We start from the raw sequence: 25,341 nt of genomic DNA, 5'->3' as shown, positions 1-25,341 counted from the left end.
TGTGGGTGACCATTTTCCTAGTTTCGGTGGGGATCCAGTGAAATGTTTTTTTGAGCATGCGAAGAAATTTTGAAACAGGATGATGAAACGGCGTTGACTTGTTTGGTCATCGAGAGTGAGGAGTCCAGGATGACGCCCAGGTTCCGTGCGTGGTCCGTCGGGATGGGTGCTTTTCCAAGGGCCTCTGGCCACCAAGAGTCGTCCCAGGCGGAGGGGGAGGTACCCCATGGGTCCCACGAGAGGGCTCTTTAGCACAGATCTTTAAAGTAAAAAATGGCGTGATGGTGAGTGCAAGAATGCTGAGCGGATAGAACTGTGGATTAAAAATACCACAGTGGTACCCGAAAGGAGAAATGTATTCCTGGGTCCCTCTTGTAAGGTTAAAAACAAAAGCCAAACTGTACTTCCGACCAATGAGGAAGCACAGTTTAATCATGAGTGCAAGTGATGTGAGTCGGGTCGACATGTTTCACGCCCTATTAGTCCAGGAAGGATTTCTAGCATTTTATCATGACCCAGTGATAGAGTAATAAAAATGAATGTCTGTCCTTACCCAGATTCAAGAATGGGAAAGTCAGGGTGTAGGTATCTATGGATTACCAATCTGTACACTCGTCAAAGTGCGAGTGGTAAATTAGGTGAAAAGAAAAAACATTGATGGTCAGTCACCTAAATATATATATATATCCAACCAGTAAGAGAGGGGAGAAAAAATGAGCTAAGAACAGAGCCACCGATAATAATGCACAGTGGCTAAAAAGTATGGGCATGTGACGTAAAACACAGAGTCTAAGCACTATGTCTGTGTGTTATTCCCCTCAGTGCTTGCTTTTGTAAACATCATAACACTCACAATATGGATTAAGTATTCTGCTCTCTCCATCCATGACATTCACATTCTATCTCTTAGTATTGTGAACAGTAAAGATTTGCGCCATCGGAATGTCAATTTTTGTGACATTCTGTGGCGCAGAAGCCTGCATGATATTTATCAGTCAGCACTATGCCACTTCTTTGGGCGTACTGCTGCCTGATAAAGATCAGCCCCTTTACCGCAGTGCTCTGTGTTAAACGGGTGTGCAATGGGTGTTGCTGGGGGCATTCCAAGCCACATCCATGGCCTTTTGACACTGCCCCAGAGAAATCGTAAATCTGAGGCAGTGCCAAAAGCTTACCCCTCCGCAGGGAAGGCATAAGGGAGGTGCAACGGGGAGAAATGTCTTTATTCCTCCTCGTGTTTCCCTTTTCTATGTGTGCTGCATTGTGCACCACACTCAGAAAGAGGAAAAGCCTCGTGATTATTTTTGTTTAGAGAGGTTTCCCTTCCTGTACAAAAATAATCATCCCCACAGCGCAGGCACCCTTGCACCATGGTGCAAAGGTGCCTGCGTTGGCACAGGCAGCCCATTGTGAGCCGGCGCAGGGGAGAAGGACAGGAAGGGCTGGAATGTGCCGTATCTATAAGATACAGCACATTCCAGCCCTTTTCTTTTGCCGTAGTGAAGCCAGCAGGAAGGCCTGCAGCGCTTCCCTATGGCAATAACTCATAAATGAGGCCCACTTTTTCCAGACCCTTCTCAATCACTCTCTTTCTCTCTGCCTCTCATGGCCTCTCCCCTTCTCCCTACCTCTCTCTCTTCCTTTCTCTCTCTTCTTCTGCCCTCTCTATTGTTCATGTTTGCTCTTGTTCGCCCTCTGTTTTTTCTTTCCCTCTTTCTCTCTCTTCTTTGCTCCATTTGTCTCTTTCTCTCTCTCACTTTCTCTTTCTCTCACTATCTCTCTTCTCTCTCTCTCTCTCACTTTTCTATTCCACCCTCTCTCTTCTCTCATGCTCTCACTGCTTCTCTTTCTGTTCTCTCCCTGTTTCACACTTCTGTTTTTTCTCTCTTGATCTGTCACTAATAATCTTCCTTTTTCTCCCACTCTCTTTCTCTCTCTCCCTTCACATTTTTTATCTTTCACTCTCTATTTCCTTCTCTTGTTCTCTATCTTATCTCCCACTGCCTCTGGGTCTATTTCTCGCCCTCCATTTCTCTTGTTCTCACTCCCTCTCTTGGTCCCTGTTCGAATCTATCTCTCGGTTACTCGATATTCATCTCTCTATCTTACCTGTTCTCTCACCATCTCTATCTTTTTCTCACCCCATCTTCTCTTATCCTCTCTCTTTCTTTGTTCTCTCCCCACTTTCTCTCATTCTTTCTCTTTCTTTCTTGGTCTCGCCCTCTTTTTTCTCCTGCTTACTCTTGTTCTCTCTTTCCCCCTCTCTCTACCTCTTGCTCGATCTTTATCTTTCTCTGTCTCTTCCATTTTCTCTCTCTCTCTCCCTCCTCCCTGCCTCCCTGTGATTGGGTGAGATTGATATGAGGGCACTGTGCTGAGAGTTGCACTTAATACATACATTTATGGTTTGAAATATAGTAAATGTTTAATTTCTCTCTATTTCTGTGCAGTTGATACAGATGTTGTTCGCCTCTCTAATGCTGCGGATCCTTGTGCTGGGGCTGTGCTGGTTATAATCAATGGCATTGAAGGAACAATTTGCGACTTGTATTGGGATATGAACGATGCTGCTGTGGTCTGCAGGCAGCTGGGGTGTGGAGTGCCAATCTCAGCGCCTGGAGGGTCTGTCTTTGGAACCTTCCGAAACATGCCTCCTAGAATATCCAATGTGGGCTGCAGAGGAGATGAGTCCAGCGTGTTACAGTGTTCCTACAGCTCCAGACCACAACCATCTTGTGATACAAGAAGGGATGCGTCGGTACACTGCACAGGTAAGAATCGCGTCAGATTCCCCAGAGTAATTCTGACAAATCAGACATTGAGTAAACTGTACACTTTTGGTTTGTGACATTTGTCTTTCTTGGGTTTGTTCTACACAAACTCTTCATTCTCTCCCACTTCCCGAATTCTACACAGGAGGAAAGATATTCAATTGGCAATAAAGATCTGTCTCTCCCGGTTATTGTCCCTCCATTTTGTGCCCTCTTGAAACATGTTTTTTTTCCTTCTAAAACAGGTTTGTAATATCTTTGCCAATAGTGGGCATACACTATAGATTCTAAAAGTGAAGTTTATATTCAAAGATTTGCATTTTTTACCCCAAACTCAGATTCTGCAAAAATTGGCCATCTCTATGGGGTGGATGAAGGAGTTATATCAACCCTAAGGGATCTAGGTCTGAATGTTGAAATAATTCCACCTCCTTTTCCTCTTCCTCCCTGTGTATCCAGTCATATCTGTATGATATATAGTCCTTTATTAATGCTTGATCATCTTTTCGAAATGCTACCTCTCTTAAAGTAATTATTCTGGATTTTAACTTAGTTATTTCATATAACACTGAAATCTGAAGGGGCGTGGCTTGTGAGCCGATGGGAAAGGCTGCGTGAGCGGTCTGCCTGCTCCTAGGACTATATTTCCTGAGATCATTCACTCATCTCCTATCCATACACCCCCGGATTTTTTCGCCAAATCCTCTCCTCCCATCTCGGGACTAGGACCCAACCCTTCTTTATCTGTGATGTACCTTAACACCCGGTCTCTGGTCGGCCACCAATCTGACATCTTCTATCTTCTAGGATCGGAACAGCCTGATATCCTATTCCTGACCGAGACCTGGCTCACAGATGATTCCACTCCTGATATCCTGGCGGCTATTCCCCCCGGATATTACATTCTACAAGCTAACCGCCCCTCTGGTAAAGTGGGCGGTGGGGTTGCAGCCATCATTAGGCACCCAATCCGGTTTTCCAGGGTGCCTACCACTAGTATCTCCATGGTCGACTGTCTGGCACTCAGGTTGGAGCAACCCGGCTCATCTCTAGTATGTGTCCTAGTCTACCGTCCTCCCCAATCCATGCCAAATTTCTCCGTCCAGTTCGGTGAGCTTATCTCGCAGCTGACCATTAATAACACCAATGTTTTGGTCCTGGGCGACTTTAATTATTGGCCATCCGATCCCCACGAAACCTCTGATTCCCTCGCCTTTTCTGAGCTTATGCTGGGTTTTAATTGCACCCAGCATATACACACACCCACGCACACCAAAGGTCATATCCTGGATCAGGTATGGACCTCTTCCCTAGATATCTCTACCCCCCTTGTTCTTCCCTGTCTTTGGTCGGATCATTCACTCATCACCTTTTCCTTTGCTAAGCCTGCTCCGGTTAGTGTTGCCCGAGATTCCAACTTTCTGGCACGCAACTGGAACAAGGCTGACATCAACAAATTCACCTCCCTCCTGAGTTCATCTGCTCCTGCTATTATGGAACCCTCTATCTCTATTGACTCTCAGTCCGACAATCTTGTCCACTGGCTGGTCTCCGCCGCCGACTCGGTGGCACCTTTAAAACCCGTCAAAACGCGGCGAAATCATGACGCACATAGGTGGTTCACCGAGGAACTTAAGGCACAGAAACTTAGTCTTCGTCAGGCCGAAAGACGCTGGCGTCGAGACTATTCTTTACAGACTAAAGCGGTCTTCTCCTCTCAGCTGAGAGAATACAAGTCTGCCATAGCCAGGGCTAAATCTTGTTATTTCTCCAATAAGATCTTGAATTCCATCAACAAGTCCAAAGACATCTTTTCTATTGTTGAGGAATTATCGAATCCGGCGAGAGTCACCATCGCTCCTCTCCCTTCCCAGCTACTGTGTGATTCTTTGAATCAATTCTTTGTGGACAAAATTGTCAAAATTAAAGCCAGCATTTCTGTCCACGTCTCTTCAGTTTCCCCTCCTCCCATTCCTTTCCTTTCCCATCGCACCGACACCCTTACCCAGCTCCCACTCATTTCTGAAGACAAATTCCTTTCCCTTCTGTTTAAAGTCTCCTCCGGATCTCCTAGCGATTGTTGCCCCCCGTCGGCTCTACGGGAAGCCTTCACTTCATGCCCGGACCCCCCTTTAGCTCTTTTAAATAACTCTTTGACTACGGGGGTGGTCCCAGGATCTTTTAAACGGGCAGAAGTGGTCGCTATCTTGAAAAAACCCACGGCTGACCAGTCCAACATGAGCAACTATCGCCCAATTTCTCTCCTCCCCTTCCTCAGTAAGGTTTTGGAGTCCCATGTTACCCAAACCCTCACCTCCTTTGTGGAAGACTCCTGTGTTTTGGACCCCCAGCAGGCTGGATTTAGACCAGCACATTCCACAGAAGCAGTCATCCTCTCTGTGATGGACGAACTTCGCAGGGGCGCCGACACTAACATCTGTCAGGCCCTGGTCCTTTTGGATCTGTCAGCCGCCTTTGACACGGTCGACCATGACATCCTGGTCGACCGTGTCAGAGAGGCTGGCATCCAGGGCATTGCCCTGGACTGGGTGCGCTCTTTCCTGACCCACCGCCACCAGGCCGTCAGGCTGTCTCAGTTCTCCGCCTCTCAGGTCGAGCTGACCTGTGGTGTCCCTCAGGGCTCTTCCCTTTCCCCCCTTCTTTTTAATTTATATTTGGCCCCGTTAATCCGTTCCCTTCACCGTTTCAATGTCTCCGCATTTAACTATGCGGATGACATTCAATTGGTCTTTACCATTGACTCCGGGTCCGAATCCATTTCTACTTTCCAAAACACCCTTTGTTTCATTAGTGATTGGATGGGCGTAAACCACCTGAAACTTAACCCCGACAAGACCGAGCTGGTGCTTGTCGGGGGACCCTCCAATCCTTGGCATCCCTCTTTCTGGCCGGCCAGCCTGGGTACCCCGCCTTGTCCCGTCAATTCAGCAAAAAGTCTGGGTGTTGTCATCAGCAACGATCTATCTATGACACCCCAGATTAGTGCTGTCGTCTCCTCTAGTCATTTTCAGCTCAGGAAGATACGCAAGATCTCTCGCCTACTTACCACCGATGCCCTCACTTTGGCCTTGCTTGCGTTAGTCATGTCTAGGCTTGACTACGCGAACGTATTATACGTAGGCATCCCTGTTTACCAACTTAGGAGACTCCAGCTGATCCAAAACCAGGCCGCCCGTCTGATTTATCATCAGCCGAGAGATCAACATGTCCAACCGCTTTTAAAGGATCTCCACTGGCTCCCGGTTTCTGCTCGTTGCAAATTCAAGCTGGGTTGTACCATCTTCAAATCCCTCTCTGGTCAGGGCCCCGTTTTCATTTCTTCTCTGCTTCATCTCTATGACCCCCCCCGCACTCTCCGGTCTTCCCATATGGCCCTCTTATCTGTCCCCAGATTCAAGCGGAAGAAACACGGTGGCCTTAGGTTCTCCTTCCTAGCCCCGTCCTTTTGGAATTCTTTACCTCTCCCGCTCAGGCTATCCTCCCTCTATTCCAGTTTCAGATCCTCCCTCAAAACTCACCTCTTCACTGAAGCCTACAATTAAATTCTTATCTATTGTTATGTTAGTTCTGTCTCTCTCTGCTCTCTCCAATCAGCGCCAAGGAACCTAACGGTGTTAGTGCGCTCTACAAATTAATTTAACATAACATAACATAACATAACAGCATTGAGCTTCGTGCCCATTGCCCCGCATTTCTCCTGTTTTGAGTGCCTCCTGGGTCCCCAGACTCGTCCCGGAACTGTGTGAAGCCGAGCAGAAGGAGGAGGCACTGAGACCTGCTGTACCGGGAGCGGAACAGATAGAGTTCCCCGCGATTCGGAGCGATGATGGTGGTGGCCGAGCGGGTCAAGATGGCGCCGGTGGTGGTCATAGTCTCCGACCGGGCCTAGTGTTGGACAAACCTGCCCGGTGGCGGAGCGCTGGCTTCTTGGTGCCTTGGGTGCCTGCAGTGGTGGAGCCGCGGGGGGGGGCTGGAGCCCTGGGTGGAGAAGCTGAGGTGTCCTGTCCTGCGAAGCGGGAGCTGATTGTGGCGGCCTTCGCCAATGATTGACTCTGCAGCGAGCCGCGACCCACCGAACGAGCATCCGGTTGCATCGCCTGGCCCTGGCTCTGAGTCGATGGAGGAGAGAACTGTGCGCTGGAGGAGGCCCCTCCGAGCTGGCTGCGAGCGGGGCTCCATGCCACCGGAAGAAACACCCGGGGCCCCCCGACGCGATGTTGGAGCCAGAGCACTGGAAGTGAGCTGCGGGGACCTGACTATTACGGGTGCCTCGTTTGTCGGGGGCCCCGGGGGCGTGCCGCCGCCACCCGGGGGGGTGTACCCCGTACCTTGATTACTGACACCACCTACGGGCCCAGAAGATCAGTGGGGGACTCTCCGCCAGCACCCCCCTAACCCCCCTCGCGCAGTGCCTGGGTGGGACTGCAGGATTGTGGAAGACAGCGGACATTGCTCGGCAGACGGCGCATTGGAGGCGCACTCTGGCGGGACGTCTCCGGGCTCCGGCGGGCCGGTTGCCGGTCACTGCAGTGTGATTGGGAACGGTGCTGGGGGCACGACAGACCTGTTCTCCCGCCCCTCCGGCCACCTACGCTGAATGTGGACACTGTGAAGGCGGTGGAAGCACAGCACCATCAACTGGAAGGGCACCCCCTCCCCCTCGAGGGTTGTGTCCTGGGGATTGTGCGGCGTTGCTCCTGACCCCCCGCCTCCGGCACGTGACCTGGGTACTTAACAGCTGTTCTAAAGACATTTGGAAGAGTGCGACGACGTGGAGGTACAGAGTGCGCCTGAACTTGTGGATGGGCCTTTCCCTCTCCCTTTCTCCCCTCCTCGCCCTCGATCTTGGGGAACCGGGGTGCATAGGAGAGGCTTTACCTGCACCACTCGAATAGGGACCTCTCGTTGGGGCGCGGGCATGCCGCGAGGTCTTGAAGGCCTACATAGGGAGGCTGCGAACCTGCACATACTCTTGCCTGGCCAGATTGATTGAACTGGGACCTCTCCTGAGCGGTGCCGCCCTGGGGAGTGGACCACACTAAGTTCATTGGGAGGAGTGAAGAGCGCATCGCTGCGGACCTGGAGGGGGTGCAGGAGACACTGTGGAGTACAGTTGCCCAGACGCAACGGCAGCAATTATGGGTAAGCCTCAAGGTAAGAAGGAAGAAGACCCCTAGCCTTCAGGGGCGGAGTCTCCGCTCCGGGAGAATAGTGGCGAACCGGACTCCTACAGGGAACCCAGAATACAGCTCCAATTGGATAGGATTTTTATGGCCATAAACGTCACCCGGGCGGCTCTCCAGCAAGACATCGCGCAGGTCACAACGGGACTGGGTCTGCTGCGCGCAGACCATTCGAAACTGGTGGACCGAGTAAAGCAAACCGAGATTACGATTGAAAAGTTGGAACCTGCACAGACTGCTCTGTCCACCTCTATGGCGGGGGTCCTGAACCGCCTTACGGAACTCGAGCGGAGGGCTGAAGACGCGGAAGGCAGGAAAAGGCGCAACAACATTCGCGTAGCAGGTGTGCCTGAGAAAATTGAGGGATCGGATATGGTGAGCTATCTGGAACATTGGCTACAAACAGTTGTGGCCCCGGAGGGGCTATCAACTTCTTACACCTTAGAGCGGGCGCACCGAGTGCAGGGTCGCCCCCCGCGGCCGGTGTGAGGTACTGGGTTTTTCGGAACCCAGCGGGGCCAGGGGGCAACACCCGAAGACCTCGAGTCCTTCCTGTTTCGGACTACAGAATCATAGAGTCTTCTAGGTGAAGTCAAAGATCGTATTTATTGGTTGCAACCAGTAACGGGTATCCTAGAAGTACAACAGCATGTAGGTTCTCAGGAGACTTCTCAAACGTTTGAACCGGCCTTCTCTTTTTATACAAAATATTAAGCTTTAGGCACAAATTCCTTATTTTACAGTTAGACCATTCGAATATTTTCACTACAAAGGAAAAGCGGAGTCAAGATGACAAGCCCACATTTTAGTAATTCCAACCCATGATCAATTACCCAGCAAGGTCCAGTATTTCCATCAGATATCGGTGGACCCCCAATAAAACCGGGAACCTCCTCCTCGTAAAGCAGGTCATAAAGAAAAAAACAGAGACAGGTGTGTGTAAGATTGGGCATGGTTTGTGCGCGATGAAAGGTTTATGGCATGTTGTGCCTTGATACTAATCTCGCTCGGCCGATGGGAAGGAGCAGGCCGAACAGGTTTGGCTTCGGGCAGTGGAGTCAGCTTGCCCAGGTCACAGAGGAGTCAGCTAAGGTGTATTTGTCCTTCAGACTCGAGTTTGGCCTTTACCTTTTTGGCTATGCTAGGGCAATCACAAAATGGCTGCAATTCACAAAATGGAACCCGAGGGTTCGAAACGGAAACTATGGTTTAAGGGTGATCCCAATGCTCGAATATACAGAAAATGCGTGTGTATAGTGTACTTGTCATTTCCGGTCTGTCGATACCAAAATCGTCATGATATGACAATGTTTATAACACGGATCCAGAATTTTCAGTACCACAGACCCTCCTTTTGCCCTTACATAGGCAATAACCTATACACATGCTAATCTGAGTCCATGTCTATATTCATAAAGTCATTGAGATGTTGCTGTAGCATCATCCTATTACTTAGTTCATCTCTTGATACAGGTTTCCTTATACATGATGCAGCACAGAGGCCACATATTGCAGGAGCACACTGTACACACAGACAGAAAAGGAAAAGAATGGCTAAGATCATCCCAATGACTATCAGAATCTTCCATCCCCAGGAGGATATCAGTTCCCAGACCCACCCCATCAGTGACCAGTCTCCTTTATCTATGTGAATGGATTCAGAGATTTTGTGCAGTTTGGAGATGGCCTGGTATACTGTTGGGGCGTTGTCTGGGACGAAGACGCAGGAACTGGATTGGATCACTTTACATACCCCACCTCGGTCTGCAAGTATGACGTCTAATGCGACCCTGTTCTGAAGGGTCATAAAACGATCCGAATAGAGTTCGGCAGTCACCAGCTGTTTCAATCACAGTAGATTCAACCACCCTTGTCAATTGCCTTATGTTCCTGCTGTTCACCATAGGCCCCCAAATCGGCAGAAAACCCTTTATGAAATCTCCAAACTCTTGTCCGGCAGTGTCGTCTTTACTCACAGCACCTCTAACTATCCTTGTCCTGTGGTAGTCTGCTGCGGCCGTGTAGGTGGGAGGCAACAGGAACGAAACAAAACATGTGCCCGAGAAGTCAGGGGGCAACCATGTATAGGCTCTATCATGGCAGATGAAATAGGTACCCTTAGCTGCTACGAACGAAGGAGAAGTCTGGGACGTAAAGACATATGTTTCAGTGCAGACACTTTTCCCTAATTGAGCTCTTGGGTTTTTGCCATAACCTTGCAGACATAGGTGCCCCTGATGGGGTACAATCCAAATCGGGGAAGACCTTTTCGCTTGCTCATTCTCACTCAGCGCAACTCTATATCCTGTTATGTTCCATCTAGTGTATGCTTGCGACTCCTCTCTGGGAATCGTTCTATACGAGTCGATGTCCCTGTTCATATTGGTGATTCCCACTATTAACGCTTTGTTACTCGAGTTACTTTTTGCAGAACGTGGGGGATATGGTTCGATGGCATATATGAACATCGTCTGAAACGCCCATAGAGAACCATAGTAGCTGAATGGTAGGACCAGGTACGGAATACCCTTATCGGTAGTATGTGGCATAAGACCACACACCCAACAGTTAGTTGTGTTCACCACTAGTTGGTGTTGGTGTAAAAGCTGAATGAATGAATTATTGGCAAATTCTGATCTCCTAGCGGACTCGTGTTCAGGCAAAGGGTAAAAAGAATGTGAAGGAACAGTAGAAGGAGGTAAGGGCTGTGTAGTGGGTGCAAACGTTACTTGAAAGGTGAATAAAACATATCCTATTAAAAACATCACAACGCTAAGCAACATGGAAATACAGAATATCAAAAATCGTGCTTTTGTCATTAATGTACACATTCTGGTTTTAAAGTTCATCTCTTTGGCAGGTCTCTCCATCTTGAAAAACTCCACCCTCTACAATTGCTGCCCGCGGCGGTAGGGTGATTCTGCTAAGGAATGCTTCTGTCAGTCCAGGGCAACTCCCTTAGACCAACCAGAACCGTCGACCTAACGTCTTCGGCTGCACCCCAAAGACTTTGGGCAGCTGCGACCCTAGCAGCTGAACCCGGATGGCGGTTCGAAAAAACAAAAATAAGCAAATTTCTCAGAGGAGAGAGAGCTGCACTTTCAAAAATAGAAGAAAAAACATTTATTTGTCCATAGTCAAAGTTCTCGGTCTCAAATTATAAAAAGGTTTATTTGTCCATAGTCACAGTTCTCGGTCTCAAATTATAACGTGTTCTTCCAGGTGCTGTTTGGTCTTGGAACAAAAGTTCAGGTTCGGTAGTGTTCAATCGAATTGACGGTGGCACAGCTACTTGCAAAATGTTATCGCTTTCGTTCTCAGAGTTTGCTCCTTTCATGTGTGCATCGCTAAAAGGCAGAAAGCGAGGTATAGTCTAGGTCTCAGAGTCAGCGACCCCCTCCTGGACGCTCCGGTCGTACGGCAGAGGCAAAGGGACCCTCTTACAGTGTACGCCATGGATCCAATGCTTTTTCCCCTCCACTCGTACAGCTGATCTTGTTGATAAAAGGACTAGATGAGGGCCGGTCCACCGGGGCTGGTCATTCTTTGTTCGCTGGAAGTTTCTGACCAATACCCAGGAGCCGGGATCGATAGGGTGTCCTGGAGCTTCAGAGACTGGAGGTAGATTGTCATGTACCTGTTGGTGTAAAACACGCAATTTAGTTGTCAATTCATACAGGTAATTGAGCAGTACAGGTTGTTCGATCTCGCTGAACTTAGTGGGCCTTGGCACTCCCCATTTGTTGGCCGGGCGGCCGAACACGATTTCGTGCGGACTAAGTCCCACTCTAGAGTGCACAGTCCTTCTTGTTGATAGGAGTGCCAAAGGCAGTGCGTCAGGCAATTTAAGACCAGTGCTCGCTTGGATCTTGGCTAACTTAAGTTTTAGTGTGCCGTTGTAGCATTCTACCAGTCCAGCTGATTGGGGGTGATTTGCAGCGTGGAACTTTTGATGTATGCCTAGCCCTTCACATACTTTCTTCATCACTTGCCCCACAAATTCACTCTCATTATCACTCCAGACCATTCCCGGCATTCCGAATCTAGGGAAGACCTCTTTGACAAGGGCTTTAGCTGTGGACAAAGCAGTATTATCCTTTAACGGATATGCTTCCACCCATCTTGAAAAAGCACAGACAACAACGAGTACGTATTTCAAATTGTTGCACCTTTCCATGTGGATGAAATCTAGCTGCAAAACCTCGAACGGATACGTAGGAGGAGCAAAATGACCAGCTGGAGTTGGGGTTCCCCTACCAGGATTGTACTTCAGACACACCATGCAGTTCTTGACCACATTCTCTGCACACTTAGGAATTCTAGCGTTTTGCCATACTGGAGCCAACAACTTGCAAATCCCTTTCACACTGATTTGAGCCATCCCATGGGCCATTGTAACCACTGCAGGCACATACGCATCGGGTAACAACCAACGCTGATGTTCTGACAATTCAACCCAACAACCATTCGCATCCAATTTACCCGTCTTCTCTCTCCACACACTCAACTCTTTCTCTGTAGCTTCAGTTTGAATGGACATCACACTTTCTATTGTATATTCGCACATTCCTATTTCTGGGACCCATCTTGCAGGGCCTGCAACATACATTCGACTCATCACATCCCTTGCAGTGTCTTTCGCAACTTCACCCGCAAATGCATTTCCACGACCAACATCATCCATGACCGTTTTGTGTGCACTGCATTTCACAATCGCAAGGTCAGCGATTCAAGAAGCTCATTCACCAACTGACCATGCTAGATCTTAGTACCATGCGAAGTCAGGAACCCACGTTCACGCCACAATCGTCCAAAACTGTGAGCAACACCAAAGGCGTATTGACTGTCAGTGTACACATTCACTCGTTTTCCTTTTGCTAACACACACGCTCTTGTAAGTGCAATCAATTCTGCTGCTTGTGCTGAGTTGTGTGGGATGCGTGCAGTTTTAACAATCGTGTGTAAAGTCGTAACAGCATATGCCGCAGTCGTATCACCACTCGGCAACTTGAAGCATGAACCATCAGCCCACAAAGTACTGTCACATTCAGTAAGAGGAGAGTCTCTAAGGTCTACTCTTCCTTTCGTTTTTTTTTCTGTCCTAAAGAAACAGTCATGTTGCTCTCCAACATCTCCTGACTCGACTAGAATCGGCAACAACGTGGCTGGGTTCAGAGTATTGCACCTCTTAATGTGCACGTGACTCGCTAAGAGAGTTAGCTCGTAACCTGACAATCGAGCACTAGTTAAGTGCTGTGTCTTGGTCCTGTTTAACAAAATGTCCGCCGCGTGTGGGACCATTACCACTAACTCGTTATTCATCACTAAACCAGCAGACTGTCGAAAGGAAATAGCTGCTGCTGCTGTGGCTCTCAGACAACTCGGCAATGCTCTAGCTACTGGATCTAAAGTCGACGAAAAGTACGCACATGGGCGATGCTTGTCTCCAAACATCTGTGTCAACACTGACAACGCACATCCATCTCTCTCGTGGACATATAACGTAAAGGGCTTACTGTGGTCGGGGGTACCCAACACAGGAGCCGAACACAATGCATCACGCAATTCGGAAAAACTCATCTGACATTGTTTAGACCACGGAATGGGATTCGGCGTGTCTTTACAAGTTAATGCCACCAAAGGTTTGGCCAGCAAGGAAAAGTTCGGTATCCATTGTCTGCAATACGACGTAATGCCCAAGAAAGCACACACTTCTCTCTGTGTCCTTGGCACACTCAATTTCGCGATTGCCTGAATTCTTTCTGGGGTCAGTTTCCTTCCCTCCTTCGATAAGAGGTGACCTAAGTAGGTTACTTCTTGTCGACAATATTGTAACTTCGAAAGGGACACTTTGTGATGCAAATCAGACAAATGACGCAACAACAATAAGGTGGCTTCTCTACAAATCTCCTCAGTATCTGCAGCGATTAACAAATCGTCGACGTACTGAATAAGAGTAGCCCCATCAGGTAAAACAATTGTATCAAGCTGTGTTTTTAAGGCCTGACTGTATATCGATGGGCTTTCACAGTAGCCTTGAGGAGCGCGTTTGAAGGCCTCCTAAACTGAAGCCAAAAATATCCCTGCTCTCCTCGGCAATCGGGATGCTGAAGAAAGCATTCTTCAAGTCAATCACCGAGAACCAAGTGGCTGAAGCTGGAATCATAGTCAATAGGGCAGTGTTATCAGGGACAACTGGAAACTGTGGCACAACGATTTTATTCACCTCTCTAAGATCAATCACAAATCAGTACACAGGTGGCTGAGAAAGGTCAGTTCGCTTCAAAACAGGCAGAACAGGACTATTACAAACGTTACCTCTTGTCTCCTCAATTACATCTTTTTCAATCAGATCGTAAACAATCGCTAGCAACGCCTTCTCGCCCTCGCTAGAGATCTTGTACTGCGGAATGCGTGGCATTTTAACATTGGCTTTCAATGTCACAACATATGGTGGAATTTCCAAAAGACCTACATCATTAGGACCAGCAGCCCAAAGCATATCTGGAGGAAAAGATAGTTCGGCTGGAACGTTATCTTTTGACAAATACATCGGACAGATCACTTTCTTACCCAATGTAAGTAGTACTCCGGAAGGAGAACAATACAATGCTGCGTACAATCTTTTCAGCAAATCCAATCCTAACAAGTTTTCACCACAACCTGTCGTCATAATGAGGGGTGCTTCCAAATCGCAAGGTCCAACAGAAAGAGACGTAGGACTAGAGATTGGATTCCTAACTGGGGCGCCAGAAAAACCTACTGAAACATTCATTTCGCCAGACAAAGGCGCGCCAGGGAGTTTTGAGTGCATAATCGAACTCTTTGTAGCACCAGTATCCAACAGAAAAGGCTCTGACACACCTGATATAATCACCTCCACATAAGGTCCACTCTGATCTACTGGAACTAAAACAACTCCCTCTCTTCGTCCATGGCTGTCCTAGCAATCATTACCTCCCATATTCTCATCTTCTGCACAATAGTCATCGGCATAGTACTGAGTTGTCCTACCAGATGCGTTATTCTGTTGATCAAAACTATTCATTGAATTCTGGGGCGGAAAAGATCGTGCGTTTTGCGGGAACGCACCGCGTCCCCTACCTCTAGGCGTTTGTTGAGCACCACGATCTCTCGCACCAAACCCATGTGTGCGCTGTAATAAGACCGGGCAACTACTCTTAAAATGACCCTCTTCTCTGCAATACGCACACTGATTAGGACCGTACGGTAAACGTTGTTGAGGGAACTCATTTCTTTGTGAGTTTCCCGAATACTGTTGAGGCTGCTGATATTCGCGCTGACTATTAGTACGGGGTGGATAAGCTTGCTGTAGGAGAATCTTAGTTTTTAATTCCTTAGTCTTTTTATCCGCTTTCTCTAACTCATCTTTGCGCCTATTTTCGTAGTACAGGGCTGTAGCTAAAATTTGTGCTGACGTGGAAACGGCCCAAGCACTCTCAGAGTCCTTCAATTTATTGCACAATTCAGGAAGCAAATTGTGTACGAATTTATCGACAAACAATCTCTGGCCACCCTCGGTGCCATATCCTGACCGCTATGATCTGCGAAAGTCTCTTCGAACCGTGTGAAAAAGTCAGACACCGTTTCATCTTTCTTCTGCTTACACGCAGACAACTTATCCCAATTGACCTGCAATTCAGGCATTAATGTTTTCATATAGGTAATTATTCTACCAGGGAGTTCTGCTATCAAAGGCTCGGGTTTAGCACCACCAACTTGTCTGTTATCTGTAGCAGCAATATTAACCCATGTGTCACCTAACTCCTGATCATGATCGGCGTGGCGGATCTTTCCCCATAAAGGCTGTGGAACAACGTTCCCGAACAACATGTCTATATCGGCTAAGTTCATAATGCATGAGCTTACAGTCTGTGATAATTCCTTGTAATACCCTGCAGGATTTTTACGGGGGTCAGGCAACGTCTGTTTAAGGGCCAAGACCTCAGCTCGCTTCCAAGGAACGTGTACCCACACACGTTAAAAATGTGGCGGTATGGCTGGATTAGCATTTGCGTCCCCTTCCCTCAAACTGGGGGAACTTCTCTCATGGGATACTGTCTCGCCTTTTTCCTACCGGATGCGTCACGCTCAAATAGTGACCGAGAGGTGCTCCCCTTACTCCGATATGACAACAATGTCGCAACCGCTCTCTCAACATCGTCACCTACGATCATGCCCTACGCGAAATCGAACCGCACACGGCACAACTCAGGCGGGCTGCATTCCAGATCGTTTCCCTCCAAATCTTCCCAGAGATAAACACACATTTGCTCAAAAACATATCTCTGCTTCGATACTTCCCATTGACGGAAGACTTCCACGACAGACTGTACATCATATCTTACACTGTTGAGAACTCATTTATGTGCTAACCGATTCAGTAATTCTCTCTCCATAGGGTCTGGCAGTTGACTCCGCAACTGTCTTCGTTCCGTGTTAGGGGTCGTATTAGGTGATCCGAAGAAAGGTGAGAAAAGATTAGTAACAGTGTTTGTCATTCTTTGTCGAACGGAAGGAGAAGTTGACGAAAGGACAGGAGGAAAGACATGTTGAGGTAAGGCAGAGGTGGAGGCAGTGGCAGAGGCAGTATTAGGAGAAATAGTCGATGGAATAGGCAAGGTCGTAGAGCACAGGTGCAGAAGGTAGCAAAGGCGACGGCCCTTGAGGGGGCTGCGTCGGAGGAGTAGGAATCAGCTCAAGAGGAGCTGATTGTTGTGGTAGAACCTGTGGTCCAACAATCGGTTGTTGCACAACCAAAGGTTGCTGAGGTGCTGTAGCACTCTGCGCATAAGGAGGTGGTGAGCTCAGTAGATGAGACATTAAAGGATCTTTGTCTAGTTCTTCTTTTGATTTTTGTCCTTTACTTGGCAAAACTGGGTAGCACTTATCTACTGCTAACTTCCTACTTCTAAGCATTTGTTCGATCTCTTGCTCTTCCTCATTATCCCTGAACGCAACGGCAGCTTGTACCATTGACATACCTAGTTTGTTTTTCTTTGCTAACTTCATTTCTTTCTGTTTGGCTTCTTTGCGCCATAGGCGAAAAGAGTCAAACATTGCCGGCCGGGCTTTCTTCTTAAAATGTTTAACCTCCAAATTATCTAAGATTTCGGTGTCGAAACTACCATATTGGGGCCATTTTAAAACACCATCTTTTCTGGTGTATCGGATCCATACTTCGTTATATGCGATGGGACCTACGCCATGTTTCACATATAATTCATAAGTTGGAGTTCCAACCGGAGGAACCGGACACGAGTCCTCCAATCGGGAATCCTTACTACAACCATGACAAAACAAATTTCCAAGTTTGCTAAAACCAGGCATCTTCGCTCTCTAGTCTAGCTTCAAACTTCGAAGGATTATCGAGTACGATAGTCTCGTGAATACAAGAGTCCCTCGGTTTTGGCGCTTGCAAGTTCCAAACAAAACTTATCCTCGAAAGGATACCAAAAACTAAGAATCAAACTAAGGACTGGGAGACGCTCCACTTATACTTAACTGAGGTATTGATGACGTCACCAGAAGACTAGTCTATCGTTTCGCTCTACCAATTGTAGGAAGGTGGATATCTGACTATGGTTACCCCCAAACTTTTTGCCAGGTGTTTAGCTGGTTTTTGACATAGTTGGCCTGGGATCCTGCTATTCAGGGCCCCAGGCTGATTGCTCTCTCCTTAAAATGGACTCCATGTACCTTAGGTGCATTACGAATTGGAACTGGTTCACCTTATTGGCCCCTGTAACAGTGTACTCTAGGTACCCAAGGCATAGGTGTTTCCAAGGCCTACCAGGGGCTGCAGCATGTATTGTGCCACCCCTGGCCTGGCCTCCATATTTGACACAACTGGCTGATCACTCAGCTGGGGTAAGTTGGTGTAATCACCTCTTACTTAGATATAGTATCCCTATATCTAACCCTAAACTGGACACATATGTTCCTATCAGCCACTCCTATGGAAGGCCTCTTCAATCCTGGAGGCAGAGTGCTTGGAAATATGTGAGATGGTGCTCTAGCATGAGCTGAGCCTGTCTGCAGCTGTCGGGAACCACTCCCTTAGCTGTTCCGGGATATTGCCATACCATATACTCTTAAGTGCATTATAATCCTCGCAGTTATATTCTAACTTTGGTTTGGCTTTATCAAAACATGTCGAGTAAGGTGTCATACGATTTGGAATACTATCCCCTCGACAGTTCTGTCGACGGGGATAGCATTCCACCCTTTTAGAGGGACACGACATGTGTGTAGCCTTAACCCCGGTTAAAGTTAACCAGAGACTCAGCATCACAAAATGGATTTTTCCTGGATGGTTTCCTGCCTTGGGAGGTGCGAGCACCACCCCAGACAGGATTTTGTGTATTGGGTAGGACAGGGCTGAATAGATTGAGACATGCCCGGGGCACACAAGGTGTCCCCGTGCATAAGCCAGTCCAAACCGGTCCTGGGACTTTCCAGACCCAGGCCTGGCGAGGAGCTGGACAAAGGAAAGGGGGTGTAACCGCCCCCCTTCCTGATCCCACCCAGAGGAGGGACCTAGCAGGTGATCCACCCCTCAGATTGGGAATAAGAGTAGGAGCAGTGCCAGAGCACCTCAGATCATCCTGAATCAACTTTAAACGAAGAAGACGACTGGACTTCGACATTCTGCTGCACAGAAGACTGAAGAGAATCTCCCTTGTGGCCTAGGAGTGGCCACCCTGTGAACACAGGCACCAACCACCAAATCAACGTCTACTTTGTCGCCGCCTCCCGCCGGAGCCCGAGCCCAGAGCCTGACAAGACCCAGACTCCCAGACTTCTCACAGCCCGATCCACAGTCCCTGCAAAGAAGGGACCCGTGGAGGTACCGAGAGACGTGGGACCGGACATCTTGGAAGACACTCGAAGAGCTGACTGCGCAGCATCAGAGGCATCCCCGATGTTGTGCTTTGGGGACTAAGAACCTCCACCACCGAGCAGCCCTTACATCGAAGATCAGCCCCCCAGCCTCTCCATGATCTGCGTGGGGCCCTTTTGCATTGTGCCACTTGACGCGCCATCCCGGCCACTAGCCTCGTGGTCAGCGGCCATCTTGGCGACAAAACCGAAGAACTACACTGCGGGTCTGGTTGCTCCAGACTTGCCCTAGCTCCTGTAAATAGGAGCCCCCGCTCTGACCTTGCTGGTCCGAGTAACAAGCCTTTTTTGACTCCTGCGTGGCTTGCATTAGCCAAGGCCTGTTTGCTTCAATCAAGTTGCCGACACCGCCAACAGCGAGAAGCCTACGTGGGAGAGCTCGTGACTGACTCCAGGACGTCCTCGACCCCCGGTGTCCACGTGGCTGCAGAGAGAAGCAACACCTCAATGCCTGTTTGCACCAGACATCGCCTGGTTCCAATCTGGTTCCACGATAGTCACTGGCTAGTGACTTTGAACAGTGTCCCCTTTGCTTTCAGGTCTTCACATCTTCAGATCCACCCTTGGATCCACCGTAACTCTTCACATCGAGCCGCCTGCAGCATCTCCAGCTCCAAGCACCATCGACCAGCGTGACGAAACCCGACACTACTTCGACCCTATGCACCCGCTTCCTGTGGGTGAGGTAAATCAGCCACGCAGGTGTCCCTACACTGGTACACACCTCTAGGGCCTGTGTCTCAAGTTTCAGCTTTCTAGGTCACTCGGAAGGTTCCGAACTAACTAACTTTCTAACTTTTACGCACCATAGACTTTGCATTGGTGAGTGCGTGCACTTTAAACACTGCACCCGAGTCCTGCGGGCCTTTCCCGACTTAGTCACTGCTAGTCCCGAACATCTCCAGCGATTCCCAAGGCCCTAGGCCTGTTTCCCTATCAATTGGTATCTCTTATACCACTTTCTTAGTATATGGTTTAGGTGGCCCCTAGGGCTCATCCATATTGTGCAACTTTTGTGTATTTTAAACTGTGTTTTGTTTAACGCTTGTGCTTCTGTGCTCATAAAGAGTTCAGGGGATATTTGTAGTTAATGAATATATATATATTTTCAATATATATCTGTGTGGTGTCCTTTCATTTGGTATTCAAGGGGGTTGTGTATGGTAATACAGCTGGCTTCACATGCCTTTCAGAGTTTAGCCTAAGACTGCTTTGTCCACGTTACCACTAGGATAACTGGTCTATAAGGTTGACTTACAACCGATCATCATAAGGGTTGTTTGGACTGATACAAGGTGGTTCCAGAATTGGAAACATCATATATCAGGCCAACTTCTCACACCAATCATCAAGGGTCCAAAACAGGGCGATTGTCAGGGCAGCAGTCCTTCGTAGCCGTCGGAACGCGGGGAACCTCACAGCAAAGACTTTTGGACCGCGTCGACATGCAGGGGTCGATGAAGTGGCGGCCTTCCTCAAAAATTTTCACACGAAGCTCCTCACGAACCTCTGGCTTGGGCCGGTACCGCTGAAAACGCCCCACATAGGGTGCCAACTGACGTACTGGGTTTTTCGGAACCCAGCGGTGCCAGGGGGCAACACCCGAAGACCTCGAGTCCTTCCTGTTTCGGACTACAGAAACATAGAGTCTTCTAGGTGAAGTCAAAGATCGTATTTATTGGTTGCAACCAGTAACAGGTATCCTAGAAGTACAACAGCATGTAGGTTCTCAGGAGACTGCTCAAACGTTTGAACCGGCCTTCTCTTTTTATACAAAATATTAAGCTTTAGGCACAAATTCCTTATTTTACAGTTAGACCATTCGAATATTTTCACTACAAAGGAAAAGCAGAGTCATGATGACAAGCCCACATTTTAGTAATTCCAACCCAAGATCAATTACCCGGCAAGGTCCAGTATTTCCATCAGATATCGGTGGACTCCCAATAAAACCGGGAACCTCCTCCTCGTAAAGCGGGTCATAAAGAAGAAAACAGAGACAGGTGTGTGTAAGATTGGGCATGGTTTGTGCGCGATGAAAGGTTTATGACATGTTGTGCCTTGATACTAATCTCGCTCGGCCGATGGGAAGGAGCTGGCCGAACAGGTTTGGCTTCGGGCAGTGGAGTCAGCTTGCCCAGGTCACAGAGGAGTCAGCAAAGGTGTACGTGTCCTTCGGACTCGGGTTTGGACTTTACCTTTTTGGCTATGTGAGGGCAATCACAAAATGGCTGCCGTTCACAAAATGGAACCCGAGGGTTCGAAACGGAAACTCTGGTTTAAGGGTGATCCCAATGCTCGAATATACCGAAAATGCGTGTGTATAGTGTACTTGTCATTTCCGGTCTGTCGATACCAAAATCGTCATGATATGACAATGTTTATAACACGGGTCCAGAATTTTCAGTACCACAGGTGGTGGCGCGCTTACTGCACTTTCGGGATCGTGACCTGCTCCTGCGGAAAGCCCGCAGTGACGGCCCGTACCAAGTAGACAACAGCAGTGTTACCATATTCCTGGACTATTCATTCGACACGCAACGTCGCCGCATGTACTTTCAAGCAGTGAAAAAGGAATTGCGAGTGGAAGGAATTCAATATTCTTTATTCTTCCCAGCCAGATTGCGCATTATAGTGGATGGAAAAGCACACTTTCATGATTCACCTGAAGATGCTTGGGATTGGCTGGAAGTGTATAGAGCAGGAAAAGATGGCCGAGAACCAGGGACGCAGGAGCTGGTGGCGGACTCTCAACGTCGGAGATCGCAGATATTGCGGCGTCGAAGGAGGGGGTTACGGAAGCCATCGCGCTCACAGACAGGTATGGAGCACAAAGGGGCCCTGGAAGCGGTATCGGCAATATCTGTGGAATTACAGAAAACCACGCCGGAAGCCTCAGAAATTGGCAGTTATAAAGTTCGTTCAGAAGCAGAGACTTATGTGTCAGATGATCAACGGCTGCCAGTGGTCACTCCTGGGACGGCGGATGGGTTGCTGGATGATTAACCTTTGTTATATCGGCTGGGCTGGAACTCTGGCCTGGGCTGGGGGCTGTGTTAATGGGCCTGGGTGGGGAGCGGTGGGGGTGTACTATTTATGATGGGGACCGGTGACAGGATGTTATTCTTGGTAGCGCTTCCTAACCTTTGAGAATTGCCGTGACTGGGGTGCTGATGGGGCGGGGGATCGGGGGTGCGGACGCATGGCCTAACTGCAGACTGCAGATGATTGATGTGGGGACTATGGAGGGACCTGGGAGGCGGGGTAGCGGAAGGGGTATTGGGCCGAGCACTGAATATATCTTAAGCTCTTCCGCAAGTCGCTTGTTAGGCTCTATCCCACCCCCACCAGGTGGAATTTTCATTGTCCCTTAAGTTGCGTAGTTATTTCAAATTCTTCAATTAATTTCTGTTATGTCTTTTATAAGTACATCAATTGGAAAAGGAACATAAGAAACGTGATATCTCAAAACAATCTTATGTTTTATTTGATAACTCAATCTTTAGGCTTTTTACAAAATTAGAGAAAGGTACATATGCTAGGCAACAAACAACACTACAATATTCAATACATTTTGTCAGTAGTGTAATATACTGTTGGTACAATATGTATTATACATATATATACATAGAGTGCTCCTATAACATCAGTCAGCTAATCCATCAGCTTTTTATACAAATCCTTTCAATGATGAATGTAAACCAAGCGGTATAAGAGCGTCGACGTTTCGGTCTTTAACGTATAATTTTCACCAAGACCATCCTCAGGACTATATGTTGCACAAGATATCTACAAAAATATATACAATATATACACATTAAGTGCATAGGATCCACTTACTTATGTCCAATATACTTGATTGTTTGCTTACATTAAACTACCGTCACCACACCCAGTGCGACTATATAGAAAACTATATATAATTATGTACAAAACTATCTACACCATATCAAGCCCATCAGGGCATAAAATACTCACTGAACAGGTCTAGTTCACTCCAATTTTCAATCAACCACGGCTTCACAAGGAAGACCAAAAATACTCCTATATGGGTACAGAGTTAGGATAAGTCCAGTCAGTATGTCCACTTATAATGCTCAAAAAAGTACCCATAAAGTACCGGGAGCGAAGCTTACCTCCACAGCTATTTCAAGTGAGTATTTGTGAAAACGGGCAGGGCTCCGCTTTAGAATAGTTTGCATGCCATTTTATCTGTAAAGATACAATCCGGGGTATTCCTAGTTAGACAATTGTTGAACCCACTATGGCACCTAACCCAGAACCACTTAGCGCTACAATTACGGGACTTACTCGTATGCTTAGCCATAGACGGGAAACGTTCCTCGTCAGTCTCAGTTGGCGTGTGCTCGAACCGCCAGTGGGACCATGGGAGACAAGCTCTCTCAAAGTTGCGCGCATGCGTACAAAGTCGCCGTGTGGTACAGACATGCGGCGGCCATTTCGGAAAGGTGTATATACAGGTGTTAGATTCATGCCATAAGGGTGACAACATTTTCTTATATTCATATTCAAAGTTGTATTAGAAACAAAAACGTGTCATTGCACACTTTGTAAATCAACAATTGTAATCCTCAAAAAAGATCCCGATGCATTTCGGGCCTGAGCCCTTTCTCAAGGGAATACTCTATAATGAAAAATAAAAACATAACCAGAATCAATCTCTTGGCAAAAACGGAGCGGTAAAATATCAGCCTAAATCATGCATTAGCCGGAATTAAAGTGCCTAAAAGTTGGTGACGAAAACTAAAAAGAATGTGACATAAAAATCAGCCTGGTGAGTATCGTTACTCCCAAAGTAACACCAAAATGAAAGCATGACAGTATACCGAGGTGAATATAAGCACTGCGCGTGAGTAACAGGAAGGTGAGAGAAACGTTAAAGACGAGTGTCTTCCAAAGGGTGCCTATCTCCAGTACAAGTGTAAACATTGCAAGCGCTGAATAGTACGCGAGAGAAAACTCCCGTGTTTTACTTACTGAGAGAATTAAACGAAGTGCCTCGCGGCGTGCCTGCGGGACAGAGATGCAACTGTTATGTGTGCGCGTGTGAGTTAAACCCATAAAGGTGAACATAGAAGAAGGGTAACAAAACAAGGGTGATAAAGATAAAGAAAGGACCAAGTAGTGAAATGGTAGAATTGGGAAATGAAACGCCATGTTAGCACTGTTTAAAGGACAGTAGTGAAAGGTGAAGAAAGATACCAAACAAAACTGAGTCTGTAAATAAAGACAACAATAAGAAACATTTATAAGTAACATAAGAATTCGATGCGATCATTCAACCCTTTGGGCGCCATCGTGGAGAGAAAACGGATCCAGAAGTTTTCTCGTTTGAGTAAATTGTTCTTGTTGTTCTGGGTAACTTGGACTTGTTCCAAAACCTGGAATTTGAGTTGGGCAACAGTGTGTCTAAACTCAGTGAAATGAGAAGCTACACTTGATTTCATGTTGTTGGTGCGGATGTTGCTTTTATGTTCTAAAATCCTGGTGCGGATTTTTCTTTCGGTGTGACCAACATAGCATTTACCGCACGGGCACTTCAGGAGGTAAATGACATTGTTAGAATTGCATGTGGCATTCACTTTAAGTCTGATGGAGTGTCCTTTCATGGGGTGGCAAATGACATTACCACTGATGCAATTGTTGCAATTAGAGCAGTTATAACAGGGTTTCAGTCCTTTGTACACCATCTGTTTGTCATCCTGGCTGGGTTTACACAAAAGTTCTTTGAGATTTCTTCCTCTTGTAAATGCAAAAATGGGTGGTTGTTTGAATAAGCCCATAAAGTCTGGTTCAAGTGTCAATATGGACCAATGTTTTCGAATAATGGCTTGAAAACGGTTAGAAGTCTTGGAATATTTAGAAACAACGACCAGACGTTCTGCTTGGTCTTTAGGCTTTGGTTGCAACAAGGCAGACCTGCATTTTTTCTCACTTCTTGATATTGCTAAATCCAATATAGGTGTAGGGTATCCTCTAGCTTTCAACCGTTCAAGGGTGTGTTTCATTTGTATTTTGTATTCATCTTCATTTGAAACAATACGCTTAATCCGAAGAAGTTGGGCATAGGGTAAATTGTTCTTCAGACCAGGGCGGTGAAAACTCTTGTAGTGGAGGGTGGAATTTCTGTCCGTGGGCTTACGGTATACACTTGTAAACCAATCTCCTGAACTCCTGTGAATTTCCACGTCGAGGTAATGTACTTTTCTTTCACTGTGTTCCCATGTGAACTGAATTCTCTGATTGAAATGGTTCCATGTGTCAAGAAAGGCGTTCAGAGTCTCTGAACGCCTTTCTTGACACATCCTCATCCTCCTCTACCTACGGCCCGATTAATAGGTTGGTGAGAACACAAGCTCAATGGCAGGATAATTGGGGGCTTCTAGACGTTTGGAGAGTACAACACCCGGACGATAGAGATT

The 25,341-nt window shown here is 47.5% G+C and overlaps 1 protein-coding gene across 1 annotated transcript in view; it reads left to right on the top strand.

Annotated features, from left to right (window-relative positions):
* Positions 1 to 25,341, top strand: part of LOC147678936 (CD5 antigen-like) — a 385,256-nt gene that overhangs the window by 113,782 nt on the left and 246,133 nt on the right. The window contains exon 2 of the mRNA XM_086944699.1: positions 2,451 to 2,771. Within this exon, the coding sequence (XP_086800825.1) occupies positions 2,451 to 2,771 (321 nt within the window). The remainder of the gene's footprint in view (positions 1 to 2,450; positions 2,772 to 25,341) is intronic.

The sequence above is a fragment of the Lissotriton vulgaris genome, chromosome 11, assembly GCF_964263255.1.
Source record: "Lissotriton vulgaris chromosome 11, aLisVul1.2, whole genome shotgun sequence".
NCBI lineage: Eukaryota > Metazoa > Chordata > Amphibia > Caudata > Salamandridae > Lissotriton > Lissotriton vulgaris.
The sequence above is the reverse complement of the archived record's forward strand: the minus strand, read 5'-3'. Positions and strand labels throughout refer to the sequence as shown.